Source organism: Syngnathus scovelli, chromosome 15 (genome assembly GCF_024217435.2).
Source record: "Syngnathus scovelli strain Florida chromosome 15, RoL_Ssco_1.2, whole genome shotgun sequence".
NCBI lineage: Eukaryota > Metazoa > Chordata > Actinopteri > Syngnathiformes > Syngnathidae > Syngnathus > Syngnathus scovelli.
In genome coordinates, this window is record NC_090861.1 from 7,928,176 (window position 1) to 7,946,339 (window position 18,164).

An 18,164-nucleotide genomic window follows, 5' to 3' on the forward strand; every position below is an offset into this window, starting at 1 on the left:
AACGACTTTTCTGTAAAATAGACTAAACATGATTTAAGCTTACTCAGTAAGGAATGTTCTTAACTTTTGGAAGACAGGACTTTTGGCTTATCATTATAACATGCAATCAGGAGAATTGTTAGCTTATCAATGTACATGCTTTGTATGAATGGGGAGGACTGTCTCTACTGATGTGAATTTAGCAGATTGTATCACTGGCAATGTTTGTGTCACACAACACATTAACTTTGCATTGCTAAACATGTTATTAACGCAGAGTATAGGAAGTAAAGACAGAGCTTGACTCTGTGCAGTTGAATAATCTTGATTTTGTTGTGAACCGCCAGCCAGCATAGTGTTGTCTACTTGTCTGATAAGCGTTGCAGAAAATGGATGAACATACGTATTTTTAATGAGGTAAACTAAACGTCTTCCCCAATCTACCATGATTAGATTGCCTCTGTGCGTTTTACTGGACGCGAACCTCAACAGGTCAATTTGATGATGCCATTGTGATGTAGCCATGCTTATCTCTTACATGGACTTTCTCACAACAAATGTTCAGCGCAGTGATTACAAACTGTGAAATCTAAAGAAAGAGGGACTATGCTCAACAATTTACTGATTGACAGCTTGTGAAGAATTTGGCAAGCTATTTTGAGTTTGTTTTGTATTGTTTGGATGTTCCTCTATATTATATGAATGTATGCATCCATTTTAATTGTTGTTCTAGTTTTCTTATATACATATTGAAACACATGCAAGGCAATGACAGACATGGTGGTAAGAGGTGGAGCAATAAGGGAGGAGCACAGGTCATCATGGAATATAAATACTTGTTCTGGTTCACTTTTGTTCACTGTGCAAAAATGGCTTGGAGTGACACCCTGGTGATTATTGGCGGATTCACATTAATTTTCTACTCAATAAAAGCAGCCTGGAAATGTTACCAAGGATTCAAAGAGTTTATTTTATCCGAGTTTTGGCAAGTGGATTTAAGGACTTATGGGCAATGGGCAGGTATAATTCGAGATCTTATTCCTGTTTTTTTTATCACGGAAAAGTACATAAATGATTTGCCAGGTTTGTAACAGTTCTAAAATATCTCTCTTCATTTTTCCTGCAGTTGTCACAGGAGCCACATCTGGCATTGGTAAAGCGTACGCCATGGAGGTAAGTCTTGAAAAATTCTGGAGAAAAAAAATCCAACACTAGGTAAAATAGGTTTTTTTTGTGTTCTTGCCTTCAGCTGGCACAAAGAGGCCTGGATATTGTTTTAGTGAGCAGATGTGATGTGAAGCTTCAACAGGTGGCCAAAGAGATCGGTAAGGAAAATAACGTTCAGCACTCATTAGTGTGTTCATGACATCCTTCCAATCAGAATTATTATTTTCTCTCGTAACAAATGTACAAACCTTTTTTTGCCTTCCTTCAGAGAGTCAGCATGATCGAAAGACTCGCATCATCCGAGTGGACTTCACACACGGCCATAATATTTACCCTTATATAGCCACGCAACTACAAGGTCTAGAGATTGGAATTTTGGGTAAGCGGACCAGGGAATGGGGTGTTGTTGACATAATTAGAATGATTAATATTAAACTTGAGTGGGTGTACGTGTCACAGTCAGCTTTAACTAGTGTTAGATTAGCATTAGCATTACCTGACAGCCAGTAAAGTGGCCAAAAACAAGAGTGAGTCAAAGAAATTATTTTAAGTTTGTGCAAATGGGCTTTGGAAGGTGGATGCTTGTTGCCTAGCAACGCAAAACACTTAGCTTTGTATCTGCACGTGTGTGACAAAACTGACAATGTTGCATTGAAGTATTTTAATGAGAGAAACAAATAAATGGTAAATATGCTTGTTGATATTCATTCCACAGTTAACAATGTGGCGATGCCCTACTCAGACGATTTTGCCCCATTCCTTGAAATTCCAGATGCCGAACAGGTATGTTTTTTTTTTTCATGTGTTTAAACTCACACGGATTACACATGGATCATCTCCCAGTTCCTTTTGACATCAAGTTTCTTACCCATGTGTTACCAGAAAATCACAGAGATTCTCGACTGTAATGCGCTGTCTGTTGCTCAAGTAAGAGGACCGCGTGATGATAAAACGAGTCACGTTGGTCTTTACAGTTGGTCTCTTTTATTCCCCCCTCTCTTGTTTCAGACAACAAGATTAGTTCTGCCCGGAATGCTTGAACGGTATGATAATGATGGTGTCACACATTTAATAAAATTAACCGGACAACTAATCATTATCATGGTTGCCTCTCGCATCCACTGCAGAAGGACAGGATTGATCGTCAATATCTCCTCACAAATGGGAATCCGTCCACAGCCTCTGCTGGCCCTTTATTCTGCCACCAAAGTACAGTCCTATCTCGATCAAGTGTGGCTTCAACTCTCATTTTTCTGTGCCGGTTGCTTTCTTTTAATACCATCTGTGGTGTTTTTTTTTTTTTTTTTTTGCAGGCATTTGTGATGTATTTCTCACAATGTCTACATGCTGAGTACAAGGCAGAGGGGATCACGGTCCAGGTAAACTAAGTGACACTCTACTGCAACGAGATCACTGCAAAGAACTGATTTTGATCACCTTCCAAATAATTCCTTGGCCGGGGGGGACCTTTTTATTGAGCAAATAATGGGAGCAGTCTGTAGCTTCCCTACGATTGGGCAATATAAGGGAACCTCGTCTTATTTCCACAGTGTGTCGTACCCTTCCTGGTTTCCACCAACATGAACAAAATGAAAAGCAGCAGCTGCGTGAAGAGCGCTGCAGCCTTCGCCCGAGAGGCCTTGAACACAGTAGGCTACTCCAACTACACCAGCGGCTGTCTGTTGCACGCACTGCAGGTGAGCATCATCGTCACCGGCGACAACACGCAATGACCTCTGCAAAAACATTCATGATTGTGTTTCAGAGCTTTGCTATTGGCGTACTCATGCCCGACCGTCTGCGTATGTCCTCGTTCCTAGTGGCGAAACTGCTCCGCGCAGCACACCAAAGAAAAGTCCAAAGAGGAATGTGCAGGGGCATTCATACAAATTCGTAAAGAAGAAACAATTGGCCATTGGATATTGTGTTTAGAAGAATAGAGAAACGACTCCTTATTTTTAATAAAGAAAACCCCAAAAACGAAATACAGATTTTTTTCCCTTGTTGGATTTTTTTTTTTAATTTTGTTTTTTTTTCAAAATAGCAACATTGAAATGCAGCTTGATTTTCTCGTTTGTTGTCTCAAACCAAACCAACTCAGCGTAAGTCACCGACAACATTTCTCAAACTGACCTCAAGATAGCAACAACGTGATGCGGACGTGCTAACGCGTGCCGCCCAGTCTAATACAGTCCTACATTTTTTTCTTTCTCCTGGAACCCCGGCCAGCTTAGAGGATCATGTCACTAGTGGAGAAAAGAAAACCTATTGAGAGGTTAATATGATCATTTATCACTTATCTTTATCTTTCTTGGTGCAACGCACTACTTGTGATTGTGACTACATCTTGTGATTATTAATTGTTCAACAGTTAAAAATGCTGATAAACCAGTGCGACAACACTTGGTCACAGAGAAAGCCAAACGAGCGCTTCCTTGTTGTTACCGTTCCCTACCAGGAACCTCAAGCTTTAAAAAATTGTACCGACTCATATGTTCACTAAGAAAAACATTCTGTAATGTGTAAGCGACACGCAGCACGCGTTAAGAGAACTCATTTTGAATTGGCTCTAAATTTAATCATAGGCATAAATATTGACGCTCTTGACACGATCTTCGTGTTCGACATTGAAAAATCCGAATTTGATGTTGAGAACTTGACATGTATTTAGCTGTCTTCCTTGCCGCGGCTGTGCAAATGCATAGCGTGACGCCTGGTAAGTACTCTTGTTTTTAATTTTTAAATTTTATTCCATTGCTGTTGGTCATGTATGCTCGGAATACATACAAGTTTACTGTTATATAACTGAGTCTTTTGTCCTTTTAGCTCTTCACATGCTCAATTATTTCACGACAACGTCCACACAAGTTCTGAATGTGCCGGAATACTGGGAGCTCGCTTATGTTGACGGCGTTCAGATTTTGCACTATGATAGTAACAGCAGGAAAATAAAAGTAAAACAACAGTGGGTGAGCAAAATCTCAGCAGATGACCCGGACCACTGGGATAACGAGTTGGTTGTCAGTGCGAGTAATGCGCAGGTCTCCAAAGACAACCTTGAAATTGCGAAAAAGCGCTTCAACCAAACTGGAGGTTTGTTTACATTCAACCTTCTTATGGTAACATGTATTTGATGTGGCTGGACACTTTTTTTAGAGTGACTAATGAACACACGCTGTCGTATTTCTGAACATCCTGCCACTGAATCTTGTGCGTGATCCTTTCAGGTGTTCACATGTTTCAGGTGATGTACGGCTGTGAATGGAATGATGAGACTGGTGAGGTTGATGGTTGGGAGCATATCCGTTACGATGGAGTAGACTTCCTATCATTTGAGGCGAAGACAATGACATGGATCGCAGCACACCCACAAGCTTTCATGACCAAAATCAAGTGGGACCAAATAGACGGGTTCAATGCACACAGAAAGAATATCCTTATTGAGATGTGTCCTTTCTTGTTGAAGAAGTATGTGAGCAACGGGAAGGACTTCCTGACGAGAACAGGTGCATTGGCGGATATGAGAATGGCACTGTAATGACAACCTGGAGCCAAGCTTTTCTCTGCCCTCATGTCTTTTTCTCCATCTTTGCCTTTGCGTGCAGAGCTTCCCAAGGTGTCTCTCCTGCAGAAGACACCTTCCTCTGGGGTCACCTGCCACGCGACTGGTTTCTACCCCAGCACCTCGTCCCTCTTTTGGAGGAAGGATGGCGAGGAGATCCACGAGGACGTGGAGATGGGGGAGACCCTCCCCAACCACGACGGAACCTTCCAGACCTCGGCCCACCTGAAAGTGGAGGTGACGCCCGCCACGGAGGGCGAGTACGAGTGCGTGTTCCAGCTGGCTGGTGTCCAGGAAGCCATCGTCACTAAGCTGGACGCCAGAAGCATCCTGAGCAACGCGCGCATCCAGAGTGAGTGTTTGTCACGAGTCAGACACGTCCTATTCGCTGTGGGGTTCTCGCAAACGTAACGGCTCTGTGTCAAGATAACAATCATTCACGTGTCTCTTCATCGCACATGCTTTGCTGTGTGAAGAAGAGCAAGATAAGAAGAAGGCGGTAGCCATCGCTGTCCCATTGGTGGTCCTCACTCTGATGGCGACGGTGGTAGCGGTCTTTGCCAAGCGTTTCAAAACCAAACAAGGTGAACGACACAAATATTTTCTCCGTCAGGATCATCAAAATTGTTTGCCATTCGTGACAATTTTTAATCTCTACTTGCTTCTTCATTTCAGACGAATATGCTCAAGCTTGTAAGTAAAACCTTTTCCGCTTCCTTTTTTGAAAAGAAATCTTTGCAAATCCATTCAGCTGCGAGTGCCTTGGTAGTGCAAATGAATTTTATTCACGAGTGTGACTTTTTATTGCCATCTCGCATTGTGTTCATGCTCCCTCAGCCATCACCCCAAATTCTAAGGCTTAAGCGCTTTTCCAAGTGAGACACAACAGCCATCACACGGTGAGTTAGCGTGATCTTCCCATTCTGGCTTTCTGTAACGTGGATTTATATGCGCTTAATGGTTTTATTTGCTTCCTCCAGGTGTCAAATCACATGACAAGATGTCGCCCTCGGAGTTTGCTACTGATTACGCTTGGAGTTCAAAACAGCGAACTTATCCTTTCTTCACATGGGTCATTTGGGTTATATTTTTGTAATGTTACAATTTTTTTCCCCTGGTTTTGGTGTATTTGGTTAGATTTGATGGGTTCATCACATTGATCTTTGTGTCGGGCTAGATTGTATGAACCCTACTAAAGTTGAAAGGATGTCTTCTTTTTTGGTGCCATGCTTGATTGAATAATTCCATCCAACTGAATGAAATAGTTGAAAATGTGTTTCATTTCAAATTTAAATGCAACGGAACTAGAAAAGCTGCACAGTGTTTGAAACTGGCTGTACGCATAGTGTTTCAAATGCAGTGAATTCTAATTATATTTACTTAAGCGGTTCGTCCACATACCGCGATTGACAGCCAAAATACCACGAGTGATATCCGTACCACACTGCCCTTTTTTAACAATATGTTAGCATCACGCTAGCAGAGGAATTCTGAAGGAAAGGTTCTTTGATTGCTCAGCAACAACATGTTATTGTGTTTGTTCTATGTTTAGTTTGTGTGTCATTAAACTGCTTGTTCAGCAATCAAAAATATTAACAAATCAGTGCGATGAGAAGCCTATTGTGAAGTCAGACAAACAAGGTGTCATTGGCTGTGTTGGGACTCAGTGGCGAGTCTTGATGAGGAAATATCCTTAACATACTGCGCTTATAAGCAGAGCAACACACCACGACACGGATTATAAAGTGCTATGTTTGTATTCATTTTGTAAATTCAACTCAGATCAAATCATTGTTAACTTGGCCACATGGCAGCAGTAGCCTACAGACATACAGCAATACATGGAGGTGTCCCTCAGTGGACAAAGCAATAATAATGATACTTTTCAGAGGATAAAGAAATTATTCACTTAATATCTGTTGACTTGTGTTAGTCCACCGTTTGTTTTATGTCCGTTCTTCAGATTGTTTGTTAGCATTATGCTGTTAGAAAGCTGTTTTAAATACACAACTTTGCTTTGATTTTTGGAAAGTGAACTTCATCAATGTGCAGTTTAATGTCTCTTTTTTGAAGCAATTTTCACTGCTGCTTGTATTAAAGTACTGTTGAATTGAATTCACTCCCACCATACAGTGATCATATGTGAAATGTTTACTGGCAAGTTAAGGTAAATCTTGAAAAAACAATCTCAAGGCATCGCCGTAGTGATTATAGAGTAAGTAATTAGTGATTTGTAACAAAACTGGCCATAGTTGAGCCCTGGTGGCTTGATATTTGGCCTTGAATATTTCACTCAGCGCTCCACCATTCTACACCCAATTAGGCGGCCAAGTTGACGTACATTTAGCAATTGTTCAGCTGTCACTCGTGATTCCATGCCTCGCTCATCTAGTACCACGACCCCCACGCCAGATTCTAGTCAAAAGTGTGCAACTTGAAAAAAAGATTTGAACCTGGAAAAAACCCCATCAGAATTTCAAAAAGCAAGAGTTGAACCTGAAAACATAGGTGTAAATCCGAAAATATAAACATGTAACTGAAAACAAGACCTCAAATCTTGCTGAATAAATGCAGGTTAAACCTGAAAATGAATATTTTATCCAAAAAACATACCAAAGCGAAGCAAATCCATTTTTAACTCGAAAAACATTTTCATAAAAATATTTTTACTTTATCATGTTTCAAGCTCAGCACGTTTATTTTCAGTTTTATTTTTGCAAGTATGAGTTTTGTTTTTTCAAGTACAAAACGTTGACCCCAAGCTACCTCCATAAGCATCTGGAGTCCAGACGATAACGCCGTTTTGCCCGGCGGTAAGTGGACACAACATTTACGTGAATTTACATTTTTAAGTAGAATGAAACATATTTCTATGCATGCGTGTTGTCTAATTTCTTTTTCTTCAGGCGCGAATCTTCAAATTGAGACGAAAATGGTCAACTTTCCGTGCGTTTTAAAGTGGATTTGCTGAGCATTCGCCCAAGACATGCAATACTTTGGACTTATCGCCTGTCATCTGACGCTTTTGTCCACTAGATGGTAATGAAGGACCGAGGGCATGCTAGAAGGATCGATTTTATGAAGCAGAGTCCCTTTCTGTCAAGTTTGGAAAGCTGATGTAAAAACAGACTTGGAAAGTCCAAATACTGAAGTGTTTCTTGTTCCAGGTGATGCAGGTAATATGGCGTCTTGATCAATATGCTGACAAGTGACACAACCGACAAAGAAACTTTTAATGTTGCAGCACACTCGCCTGCTTTTTCTTTGTGTCTTCATGCAGCGCTGCTTCTGCTGTCGGGGACTCAGCCACCAAGACCCTCAACCTGCTGGACAAAGAACAAATTCTTCAAAACAACGTAGAAGGTCTTCAGAGCTGGCTCCATTTTTAATGTTAGATGTGCAAATAAACGTACTAAATAGCAGCTTGTTCAGGTGTGCCCATCCCGTAGAGTCTTTTTAGGAGCTCGGCCTGCTGTTATTCGCCGGATGTTCAAGTGCATCAACGACCAGTTGCTTAAAATAAAAATAAAGTCAACCAAAAACAAGTCATTGTCTATGTTCCTTGTCATTGCAGGAAGAGGCGGCCAATTCGGGTCCAGAAAGTAAAAAGTCTGCCAGTTTAACTTTAACCACAGGTGCTTCTCTTCCACCAGCAGTGCAAATGTAAAACACATTGTCATTGGTGAGATTGATTTTGGGCGGAGGTAGGCACAAAGTGGCACTTCGAATTTCAAAGGCAGTTTTGAGTCTTGAGGTGACAACACTCACTTCAAGACTCAAAACTGCCTTTGAATACTTTGCCACTGCAACGACCACCACAAGCATGAAAGACTACCATTAAACACAGAGACTCGCATTCCACATGAACAATTTAGTGGTCAGAAAAGCAGTTTGAAAACATTTGACCAGTCATTGTTTTGTGTGGGACTAATTCAAGTTGCACGCAAACACTGACGCCAGGCCGCTTGTAATAGCACTCATCCAACCAGCCGACATCTCCGACTGGGACAAAAACTAAGTGCCAGGGACTGATGTGCACACACTTATGGCAAACTGGCGGCACTGATGCAAATCAAGATAGTCAAAAATATGTATGTCCGTCCGTCCGCCCACCTGCCCGCCCATCCGTCCATCCATTTTCTATACCGCTTGTCCCCCACGAGGGTCACAGGTGTGCTGGAGCCTATCCCAGCAGTCATCGGGCAGTAGGCGGGGGACACCCTGAACTGGTTGCCAGCCACAAAGACGAACAACCGCACTCGCACCTATGGGCAATTTGGAGTGCTCAATTGGCCTACCAAGCATGTTTTTGGGATGCGGAAGGAAACCAGAGTGCCCGGAAAAAGCCCACTCAGGCACGGGGAGAACATGCAAACTCCACACAGGGAAGACCGGAGGTGGAATCGAACCCGCACCTTCTGAACTGTGATGCGGACATGCTAACCAGTGCGCACTAATCCACCCCTTATTTATTCTTTTATTCTTTTATTTATCTATTTAACTCCTGAATCACAATTCAAAGCAATATTTAGTTTTCATTGATTAAGTTGATTAAGAAGTTGGTTAAGCATGAAATATAAACAACATACACTTTATTGTTTTTTGTTATAATGTCACTGTCAACTTGTGTTGCTTTAATTACGGTATCAGATGTACTGCATCAAGCTTCTTGGCACACTGTCAGGAAAAAGCTTATTTTCCTCTTCAGATTCGAGTTCGACATACTTGATTTTTCTCCAGCTGTTTCTTGGAAGTGTGGCAGAGATTATTTTGTTATCAGTTTTCCTTACATCCTAAACTGTCTTCTCAGAGTTGTCAACATAGTTTTCATGTTTTCACTTGAGTTCTCGATGATTGAAAAGTTTAGTTTTCATTATTTTTTTGTGCACGTGTTTCTACTTATTAAAATAGTGGGAACTCGCCTGCTATAATGTGCTGCATAAATTAAAGATCGTTTTGGTTTTTTCAATGCAGTGGGAATTTGAGGATGACTAAACTGACAAAGACTAGATGGCTGCAGACAATTTGTTGTCTTTATATTCTTTTTGTATGTGAACAAATTGATAAATAAACAAATAACTGTTGCAAATGCATCACAAACAATATAACTTTCCTAATGTTGCTGAGTCAGATCCTTCTTCACAGTTGTTTTTCTCTAAATTCTCTTTCACTCCTCCCTTTGCGAATCTTTGTGACGCTTGGCTAAGTGAAAGTATGTCAATCCTTCAGATCTGTCTGGAGTTATTGCAGAACCCATTGCCTTGCCTTGGATTCTTGTCCAAGTCTAAAGGTCACTGTAGCTTCCTTGGTCTGGCTGCATACTGAGATGCCATCATCACTGCATTCCTGCCTCTGCTGTCTCTTATCAGGACTTCACTTTGAAGACAAACAGTACAGCAGTGACCAGCACATAGTTGTATCTTTAGCAGACCTCTTTGTTTTGGCATCAGAAATCATTTCATGCAGGTTGTAAAGTCAAACATCAAAAATCTGAGTAAAACTGGCAAGCAGGGGGTGGGGGGGTTCTTTTAAGTAATATGCCATATGTAACTGGAGACACTGACTCTGTGGAAACTGTGCCTTGTGTTTTTATTGGCTGTCCGCCTTGGTTGTTCCAGACTCTGATCAAGAGTTTGCAGGTCAGCGGTGCATGAAAGTGTCTGGTTTTACAGCCTTTATTGGAACAGCTTATCCGCTGCAGGCCTCAGCAGTGTGGACCACAGGGTTGAATCATCCACAGAAACTCCTCGAATGCAGTCTTAGTGTAGTCTTGGTGGATTGCCGGGGCATGAGTAGACGCCCTCTGGCTCAGATTCCGTATGGAGTCAAAGGACATCCTGGGGTATGGGGGAGACACAATGCAGGGACACTGCTTCCACCTATGCAACCTGTGCGTTATGTAACCATCAATCAGGAAACAAGTCAAGAACAGAAATCACTTAACGTCCTTCTAACTCCACTAAGCTCCCCTCCCTGTACTATCCAAAACTGTGTTATTATGGCAAAAACATCTGGCTCTAATTAAAGCCTTCAACTCGCCTTCCTCCCACTGCTTATCACCCCCCCGGGCTTGTTCTTGCAATCTTTGTCCATTTAGCATCACTCTTCTGCTTTTTATCCCTTCTAGAACTATCCCCGCTATCCTTAGGTCGCTCCTCCCATTCTCCTCCTCCTCTTTCTCCTCCTACAACCCTACTTCTGAAGCTCTTGCCTCATGCTACAAACTCCCCTCTTTTCAAATAGTAGCTCAGTGAGTGCATGATGCCGTACGCAGGCCATATCTGGGGCATCTCCTTGCTCCTGTCTCTGACTTTGGGATGGACGCAGGCGCAGCAAACAAACTACACTAGGTGAGACTACGCAGTGTGTTGGAATTCGGTGTTAAGAAGATCAATTAAGTGGTACACATAATGTTGACGTTGTAGGTGAGAGCACTCAAAGTCGAGTCCACGTCTGAATTCTTTCCATCTCTTTAGTTGAAATCTTTCCAGTTCGTTTGTTTGAATGGGCATAGAGTTGTGTTATTTTTTGCGTCTACAATGGCTTAGTCACCAGATGTTCATGTTTTTGCTTCTACCCGTGGGGTCGAATTTGAGAAATTTGGCTCCAGCTCTGGATGTCTTGGCTGTAATCACCAAGTGCATGACTTTTTCTTTTTTCGGGGGGGGGGGTCTGTTGTCTTGCTTCATACAGTTTTGTTTTCCCACTGTGGTCAAAGTTTCAGTGAAAGTGGGTGTGTTTTATTGGGAAATGACAAAAGTGGCACAAGAAAAAGTTGTCAGAGCGAATAATTATTTGACCATTTTAATTCAATGCAAACTATTCCTGGTCATCCTGGTCACTTCAAAACAAGAGCTACACTTTAGAAACTTTTAAGGTTGGAAATACATTTATAAGACAACCCCACTTCGGGTATTTTTTTGTGTCGGTCTCGTCCACAAACAAAGTCTCTGGCATTACGTTCCCCTTGCTGACTCTGCTATGACAAATAGTGTGTATACAAGAACTGCTTGCTCCCTCCTGTGTAATTATTTCAGACACCCACAGAGTTCTTTAAAATCTTTATGACACAATAACAATGAGGTTGAAATTTGTTTCTTCTCAGTTACAATTTTTGTAATAAATTGGAATTTCAAACAAAAGCACTCGTTCTACATGTAATCTTTTTTTTTTTTCTGAGAAAATTCCAAACTCCAGCAATTGGCAAAGGCAGTTCACAGTTTGAGACTCCCAATGGAAGTTTCTGTAAATACTGTAAAGCTTGGGGGCCGACTTTATGCATTCATGCAATTCTTGTCTTGTTGCCAAAGCTTGTTAATAATCTCTTCTCATGACTTTTATCACAGGCCTGTCTTCCACTGTGGAGGATCACTTGTTGCAGAGTCGGGATTTGTCGGCAGCGAGGGCTTCCCGACCCATTACAAACCAAACAGCAAATGCACCTGGATCATCACAGTGAGTCACCCTGGCACAAGTCAAAATGTCACCCTTCTGCCTCCGATTCATCGTCTGACCTCTTGGATCTCTTTGTGGTTGCCAGGTCCCAGAAGATAAAGTGGTCATGCTCAGCTTCCGCATTTTCGACCTGGAGGCAGACTCGCAATGTCGCTATGACTACCTGGATGTCTACAACGGCAAATCCAACACGGTGCAAAAACTGGGCCGGTTCTGTGGAACCTTCCGGCCCGGTGCCCTTATTTCCACTACCAATACTATGATGTTGGAGATGGTGACCGATGACGAGACGAATGGTAGAGGGTTTGTGGCTTACTTCAGTGGTGCTACGCCATATGCTGAGGGTAGGTCCATTTTTTTTTTTTTTTTTTTTTTAAAGTTACAAAAAACAACAACAACAAACAGCACGACCTACAACAACAATGAACCAACACAGACTGAAAGCATCCAGGGAACACATCTAAGCAAACTGACAAGACAATGAGGCACACATGAACAAAACACCTTCAGCTAGAGGGAGCTAACGAGAACAACAGCCATGACGTGACCACTGGAGACACACAAAAACATATTGCAATATGAACTAAAACAAAATCTAATCATGACGAGGCAAAATAAAAAGCAAAGCCTTGATTAGCAAAGCAAACAATTTCTACTCCTAAGATGAAACATCAGCATTAAACAGTGCATTTCTATGGCCATTGCAAACTACACAATTGTATTGTGAAACTAAGAAACAGTGACGATGATGTTATGATGTTATGCACTGCATTTGACCATGTAAAATTTAAGTATGTGTTGAATTGTATTAGCAGGAATAATATTTTTTGATTGGCAAGTGAGCAATAATGAAGTTAAGGAGTATAGACAGTGGATGGACAATACTGGGCGCTTTTTTATTATCAGTCCCAAAATTGGAAAAAAGATTTCTATCACACCTTGGACAGGAATCTTGATGTTATTTTTATTCATTCATTCATCATCCAGACCGCATATCCTCACGAGGGCTCCCATGTTTTTGTGGATTGTTTTAGATCAACAGTTCTGTGGGGGAAAGACAACAAAATCTCAGGGAGAGATCATGACGCCAAACTGGCCCAACAAGAACTATCCACAGGGAACCAGCTGCTCTTGGCTCATTACTGTGGAGCCTGACAAGGTTTGCAACAAAACCTCCCTGAATCCATTTCAAATGTTTGGATTTGTTTTTAAATTGTTTCTGTTGGGATGCCAGGTAATCCAGGTGAAATTTGGTAAATTTTCCTTGGAGGCAGACACCTATTGCCGCTTCGACTACGTGGCCTTTTTTAATGGTGGAGAAAAAGAGGACTCACGCCTGATTGGAAAATATTGTGGTGATCAAGCCCCACAGTAAGAACAACAGAAGTGATTAAAAAAATGCTGTTTTGCTGTCTACTTAAACGCTCCCAAAATCACAGTCATGTTCTTTTCCTATGCAGGCCCATTACCACCAGCGGCAATGTGCTCCTGGTCCAGTTTGTGTCTGACCTCAGTGTAACATCTGATGGCTTTCTGGCCACTTACACCACCATTCCACACGGTTCTCACACAACTGTCGTTGACAGTGTCGATGCTGGTACCAGGTCCATTCCAGCAAGGCCTGTCAAACCCGTTGCACGTGTAGTTCCCGTTACTGCAGCACCGCCACTTGCTGCCACAGTCAAAAGTGTGCCCCCCCCTGCTCCGGAACCAACTGACCAACCCAAACGTGTCAGGCCCCCGAATGGACGTGGGGCCGGTACCACGGGTCAGGACAGGACAGGGGTTGACTCGAGACCAAATGGAGGACGACCTGGTGAGTGAGGAGACGTGTTGTGCTATTTTGGACTACACTTTTATGCTTACTATACTTTTTTTTAAATGTATATTTTCTAGTTGCTCAGAATCCACTGTGTGCCAAAGAGTGTAAAAGAGACAGAACTATCAAGCCCAGTTTTTGTGCCAGTGAATTTGGTAAGTCTACCTGTTAAACAAAGAGCGTGGAAGTACTCGCCCTTAACTTCAACTGGATCTCAAATGAATGCTTTGATGGCTTGCCATGGAAAGCAACACATTTGGCCATTGCGCTTTGATGCTTCATATCAAATGTTGCTTTCTGACCGTGGCAATTTTGTTTACAGTGATAACCGGGAAAGTGACCTCTTTGGCCCCTGGACCCCGGGGCACCCTTCTCATTGGGGTATCCCTGATTAGGACTTACAAAGCAGGGCAACTAACAATCGCTCAAGTCGGAGAGAACATGTCGGTTAAATTGGTGTCACAATGCAGGAAATGCCCATTGCTTCGCAGAGGTACACACACACACACACACACACACACACGCACACGCACACACGCACACACGCACACGCACACACACACGTACGCACACACCCACACACACACACACTCACACACACACTAACACACACACATTCACGCACACATGTCACATGTTTTTTCCATAGTCATTAATTAATCTGGTCCTTATTTGTTTTCACCACAGGCGGTAATTACATCATCATGGGTCAAGTGGATGAGGATGGCCGTGGCAGCCTGCAACCTGGCGCGTTCACAGCCCCATACAAAGCCCCACATCACAAACTATTGACAAACATCAGCAACCAGCCTTGTTAACTCGACACATCTGTCCACAACACGATGACTCAATAAATCCTTGTCTAATGCGAAATACAGAGCTACATGAGATGATAATCTCTTGGTAAAACCGATTTTATAACCCCATTGAAGAAACACAAATCCTTAAACATTGTCTGTAATTTATATATGAATAAAGGATTTTTATATCCCTTTTGTTACTTTTTGTGCTAGTCATTCCGTCTCATTGTTTTCCTCATGAGAGGTTGTGCCATCATGAGACTACAGTCATTACACAACAAGTTTTTGGAGCCCATCTAGTGGCCGTAAATGGTAAAAGCACCCAGATTTAGCATTAGAAGAGATTTCACTTTTAGTGCCTCAAAATATTTCCAGGGTTCTCCAAGAAAATGCGATTTAGTTTTCTACTAATTTTATACTACTACGAAGATATTTTCTTTACTTTATTCACTGTCAACACAATCTGTAGTCATTTGTATTAAGAAAAAGTGTCAACATCAGAGTAAGGTTTTATTGGAAAAAATATTTTATAAAATACAGGAATAGTATACAAAACTAATAGCTAAACATCAATTTCCAATGATGGACTGTAGTGGATTACCCCACATCATCAAGTAGGGATAAAAAAACAAAACAATGTCAGAGGTCACCTCTCCTTACACCCATACGCTGCCCTTACCCTCCCTCTCGGAGACCTCCGGCATGCCACAGCAGCCGGCCACTCCGGCCTCCCTGCTGCGAGCGGCCGGCAGGTTTTTGTACACGGCCCTGCTGTAAGGAATGAAGCACAGGCCCAGTTGGAGGTGGCGAGCCAGGCGACAAAAGGCAGCCAGCGCTAGGACCAGCAGAGGCGTGAGCAGCAGAAAGCCCACCACCAGCAGCGCGACACAGCCGGCATCATCCAGCACGTCTGAACAGTACACAGAGGTGCCGTGGGGCTGCACCTGAAGAAGTCAAATGCACAACACGAACTTTGGATTCCAGTTTCACAAATTCTTACTATAACACTTTTTTTATGGGGCACTCGTTTTAAACAGCAACAATTGACCATCATAGTCATGGATTCTTCTTATATTTTGCGGGTGTAAAGTACCTATCTGGTGGTGCAAGTATGAAATCTAATATTTGGTCTGCACTGCACACTATGAGTCACAGCTGCAAAAGATTAAAACTTAATCTCCAGGAAGTCCCAGGAAAATTTATAGAAACAGTATCAAGTCACTGAGGAAAAACATACTGCCTCTCACCAACACTTTAACATGCAGGAAAACAAATATACTGTTGAATATTTCAAACAAATAATGTTTCTTTGTTCATCTATCTATGTCAGTGACGTATAGTGCCGGATAAAAGGTTGGGGAACATTGCGAGATGAGACTGACCGTGGAGTGGCAGAGGAAGCCGAATATAATCATGACAAGCGCTGGGGTGAGGATGGTGCCAAAAACGACGCCGGCCAACAAGCCATTGATCGCTGCGATGATCAGATTCTGAGCTGTGACCAGGACAGAGCAGGCCCAGCAGTCGAGAGAGCCCCTCAACTCCAGTGGAGCGTCAGGGGCATCGCTCCCACCTGTGGAGTACGGTGGGGGAACCACCACCCCAGCCCCTCTTGATGGGGAGCTGGGTTCGGAGCTGGGCAGCTCCGATGTCTTCTCCAATGTCCCGTTTCGTGACAGACTCATGTTTCTTGTAGACCTGCAGCAAATTTAAGAAGGGGGGCTGAAGTTAGTGGGTCAAGATATAAAACGTTTGAACTAAATCAGAAGATAATGTGATCCATTATGTGCTTTTCATTTGCTTTGCAATCAATTTCAAGTGCGTCATTTCTTTTGATGATGATTTTGTGCAGTGAAAAACAGTGCTAGAGATGATGTGGAAAGTCACCACAGCTAACGGTAGAGTTTTTGAAGTGCAAGGAAATGGGCTCTGCCAACCCCACCTCCACACTCCAGGATAACCGAGAACAATGAGTCCAAGCAGGAGCCGAAAAATGTCTCTAATCACTAATCAGACAGAACAATGTTATTACGCTGATGACGGCTTTTTGTTTTGTTTGGTTATTTTTTTTTACACATTTTGTATGTTTTCCATCTCTCATTTATCAAGCCCTGGGAAATAGATTACCATGTGACTCCATGTGAGCTGTTGAGATGCAATGGGGCTTTTTAACGCTTACATTTTTCAACAAAACTCTTACTTTGCATTATACTTTTATTTTAAAACATTTTGCAAATGTTTCTTATGAAATAAACACATTTTCATTTTCCCTTTGTAATACATGCATGCTGTTCCAAAATCATACCGTTACGTTTCAAGGTTTAGTTTGAAAGTGTTATTGATTCTACTCACCGGAGGACTTACTCTGATGATTTATCCTCCCGCAGTTTAATGCCACAGAAACCGAAGCTGACTCCTGAAGGTGCTAAGTCAGGGATGACGAGAATTTCAAGAATTTCCTCCTAATGAATGTGTTCGGTGGAATTCCAATTCCAGTAGTATCCGTGGAAAGGCAGACACTCAAATGTTCTTTTGGTTGCTATTGTAAAGCAACCTCTGTATCTTCTGCCTCTCAGAGAAAAGGAACTGTGTGGACTTGAGGAGAAATCTGCTTTCACGCTGACTTCAATGCTTCCTTCCCTGGCATTCCGTTTCCTCAGTCTGACTCCAGCTTGAGATATGATTGTGTGCGTGTGTGTGCGTGCGTATCCTGAGCACAAGAAGCCTACTGGGCTGGTGTTTGGGCAGTTGAGGCTTTCTATGATAACACCACAGCCCAGATGTAAATCCAGGGGGAGGGAAAAGTGTTTATTTGGATAGATTAGAGGAGTCAGGGTGTGCTGGCCCACGCACATCATTTGACAGACACTTCTTTCACCTTTGTTTTGTGACGACTAGCAGCTGAACTTGTTTAATAATGGTTGGAGTTGAAGCTGAGCTTTTAGACAACGTGATCAGCTCTTACAAAACTTCCCACAGAAGCCTGAGGTGTAAAACAAAAGGGCACCAAGAGCCGGTCTGTTTCCCGGCAGCAGGAATGGCAAAGCAAGTGACCGTTGACCCCTTTGATGAAAAACAGATCTCTGGGTAAGGAAATGAGGTTGGGGGTAGAGCCCGACTAATTTGGTGGAGAAAAAAGGCCACTGCAGGGCTGATAAGAAGCCATTGGGGGCTCAGTTCAAAGGCAGCAATCAGTATTATGAAAGCAATTCTCATTTTCGGGCATTATCGTTGATTTATTTACATGTTCACAGGGCTGATATACTGTACATACTGTACAGTGTTTACTTTGAAGAAAAGATGGGCCTTTTTAGTTTGAAAAAGTGTAGACAGACACCCTGAGGCAATGTTGGTCTTAAGAAAATAAAAAAAACAAGGTGGA

At 42.4% G+C, this 18,164-nt stretch overlaps 4 protein-coding genes across 5 annotated transcripts; 3 read left to right on the forward strand and 1 right to left on the reverse strand.

The window, feature by feature from the left end:
- The first annotated feature begins 848 nt into the window (after nt 1–848).
- hsd20b2 (hydroxysteroid (20-beta) dehydrogenase 2) lies at nt 849–3,131 on the forward strand. Its single transcript, XM_049742378.1, has 11 exons — nt 849–999; nt 1,106–1,152; nt 1,229–1,304; nt 1,415–1,525; nt 1,862–1,929; nt 2,029–2,073; nt 2,155–2,189; nt 2,274–2,355; nt 2,460–2,525; nt 2,697–2,843; nt 2,912–3,131. Exons 1-11 carry the CDS (start codon nt 849–851, stop codon nt 3,041–3,043), a joined length of 960 nt encoding a protein of 319 aa, XP_049598335.1. The 3' UTR covers nt 3,044–3,131.
- A 412-nt stretch (nt 3,132–3,543) lies between these two features.
- Nucleotides 3,544–6,823, forward strand: LOC125982127 (class I histocompatibility antigen, F10 alpha chain). The gene is made up of 8 exons (XM_049742375.2): nt 3,544–3,862; nt 3,973–4,239; nt 4,374–4,652; nt 4,752–5,060; nt 5,185–5,292; nt 5,384–5,401; nt 5,546–5,607; nt 5,689–6,823. The coding sequence occupies exons 1-7, from the start codon at nt 3,808–3,810 to the stop codon at nt 5,569–5,571; spliced, it is 1,062 nt and encodes a 353-aa protein (XP_049598332.1). The 5' UTR covers nt 3,544–3,807; the 3' UTR covers nt 5,572–5,607; nt 5,689–6,823.
- Nucleotides 6,824–10,891: 4,068 nt separating this feature from the next.
- Nucleotides 10,892–14,987, forward strand: pcolcea (procollagen C-endopeptidase enhancer a). The gene is made up of 9 exons (XM_049742371.1): nt 10,892–11,058; nt 12,055–12,163; nt 12,249–12,507; nt 13,198–13,322; nt 13,398–13,534; nt 13,624–13,979; nt 14,060–14,137; nt 14,305–14,475; nt 14,670–14,987. The coding sequence occupies exons 1-9, from the start codon at nt 10,967–10,969 to the stop codon at nt 14,798–14,800; spliced, it is 1,458 nt and encodes a 485-aa protein (XP_049598328.1). The 5' UTR covers nt 10,892–10,966; the 3' UTR covers nt 14,801–14,987.
- Nucleotides 14,988–15,279: 292 nt separating this feature from the next.
- tmem88a (transmembrane protein 88 a) lies at nt 15,280–17,536 on the reverse strand. Of its 2 annotated transcripts, none has more exons than XM_049742401.2 (3): nt 17,147–17,536; nt 16,165–16,480; nt 15,280–15,726 (listed from the first exon to the last, which is right to left on the reverse strand). In XM_049742401.2, exons 2-3 carry the CDS (start codon nt 16,465–16,467, stop codon nt 15,439–15,441), a joined length of 591 nt encoding a protein of 196 aa, XP_049598358.1. In that variant the 5' UTR covers nt 16,468–16,480; nt 17,147–17,536; the 3' UTR covers nt 15,280–15,438. The 2 variants fall into 2 exon arrangements, with proteins under 2 accessions (XP_049598358.1, XP_049598357.1); XM_049742400.1 differs by having other exon boundaries at nt 17,135–17,531.
- Nucleotides 17,537–18,164: the final 628 nt, after the last annotated feature.

Bases quoted from the DNA above. Each gene is read 5' to 3' on its own strand.
- hsd20b2 (XM_049742378.1), top strand. From the start codon at position 849: ATGGCTTGGAGTGACACCCTGGTGATTATTGGCGGATTCACATTAATT. The intron at 1,000-1,105 runs GTATAATTCGAG...TTTTTCCTGCAG, and splicing joins GACTTATGGGCAATGGGCAG to TTGTCACAGGAGCCACATCT. The intron at 1,930-2,028 runs GTATGTTTTTTT...ATGTGTTACCAG, and splicing joins AAATTCCAGATGCCGAACAG to AAAATCACAGAGATTCTCGA.
- LOC125982127 (XM_049742375.2), top strand. From the start codon at position 3,808: ATGTATTTAGCTGTCTTCCTTGCCGCGGCTGTGCAAATGCATAGCGTG. The intron at 4,240-4,373 runs GTTTGTTTACAT...TGATCCTTTCAG, and splicing joins GCGCTTCAACCAAACTGGAG to GTGTTCACATGTTTCAGGTG. The intron at 4,653-4,751 runs GTGCATTGGCGG...CTTTGCGTGCAG, and splicing joins GGACTTCCTGACGAGAACAG to AGCTTCCCAAGGTGTCTCTC.
- pcolcea (XM_049742371.1), top strand. From the start codon at position 10,967: ATGATGCCGTACGCAGGCCATATCTGGGGCATCTCCTTGCTCCTGTCT. The intron at 11,059-12,054 runs GTGAGACTACGC...CTTTTATCACAG, and splicing joins CAGCAAACAAACTACACTAG to GCCTGTCTTCCACTGTGGAG. The intron at 12,508-13,197 runs GTAGGTCCATTT...GGATTGTTTTAG, and splicing joins TGCTACGCCATATGCTGAGG to ATCAACAGTTCTGTGGGGGA.
- tmem88a (XM_049742401.2), bottom strand. From the start codon at position 16,467: ATGAGTCTGTCACGAAACGGGACATTGGAGAAGACATCGGAGCTGCCC. The intron at 15,727-16,164 runs GTCAGTCTCATC...TGACTTCTTCAG, and splicing joins GCTTCCTCTGCCACTCCACG to GTGCAGCCCCACGGCACCTC.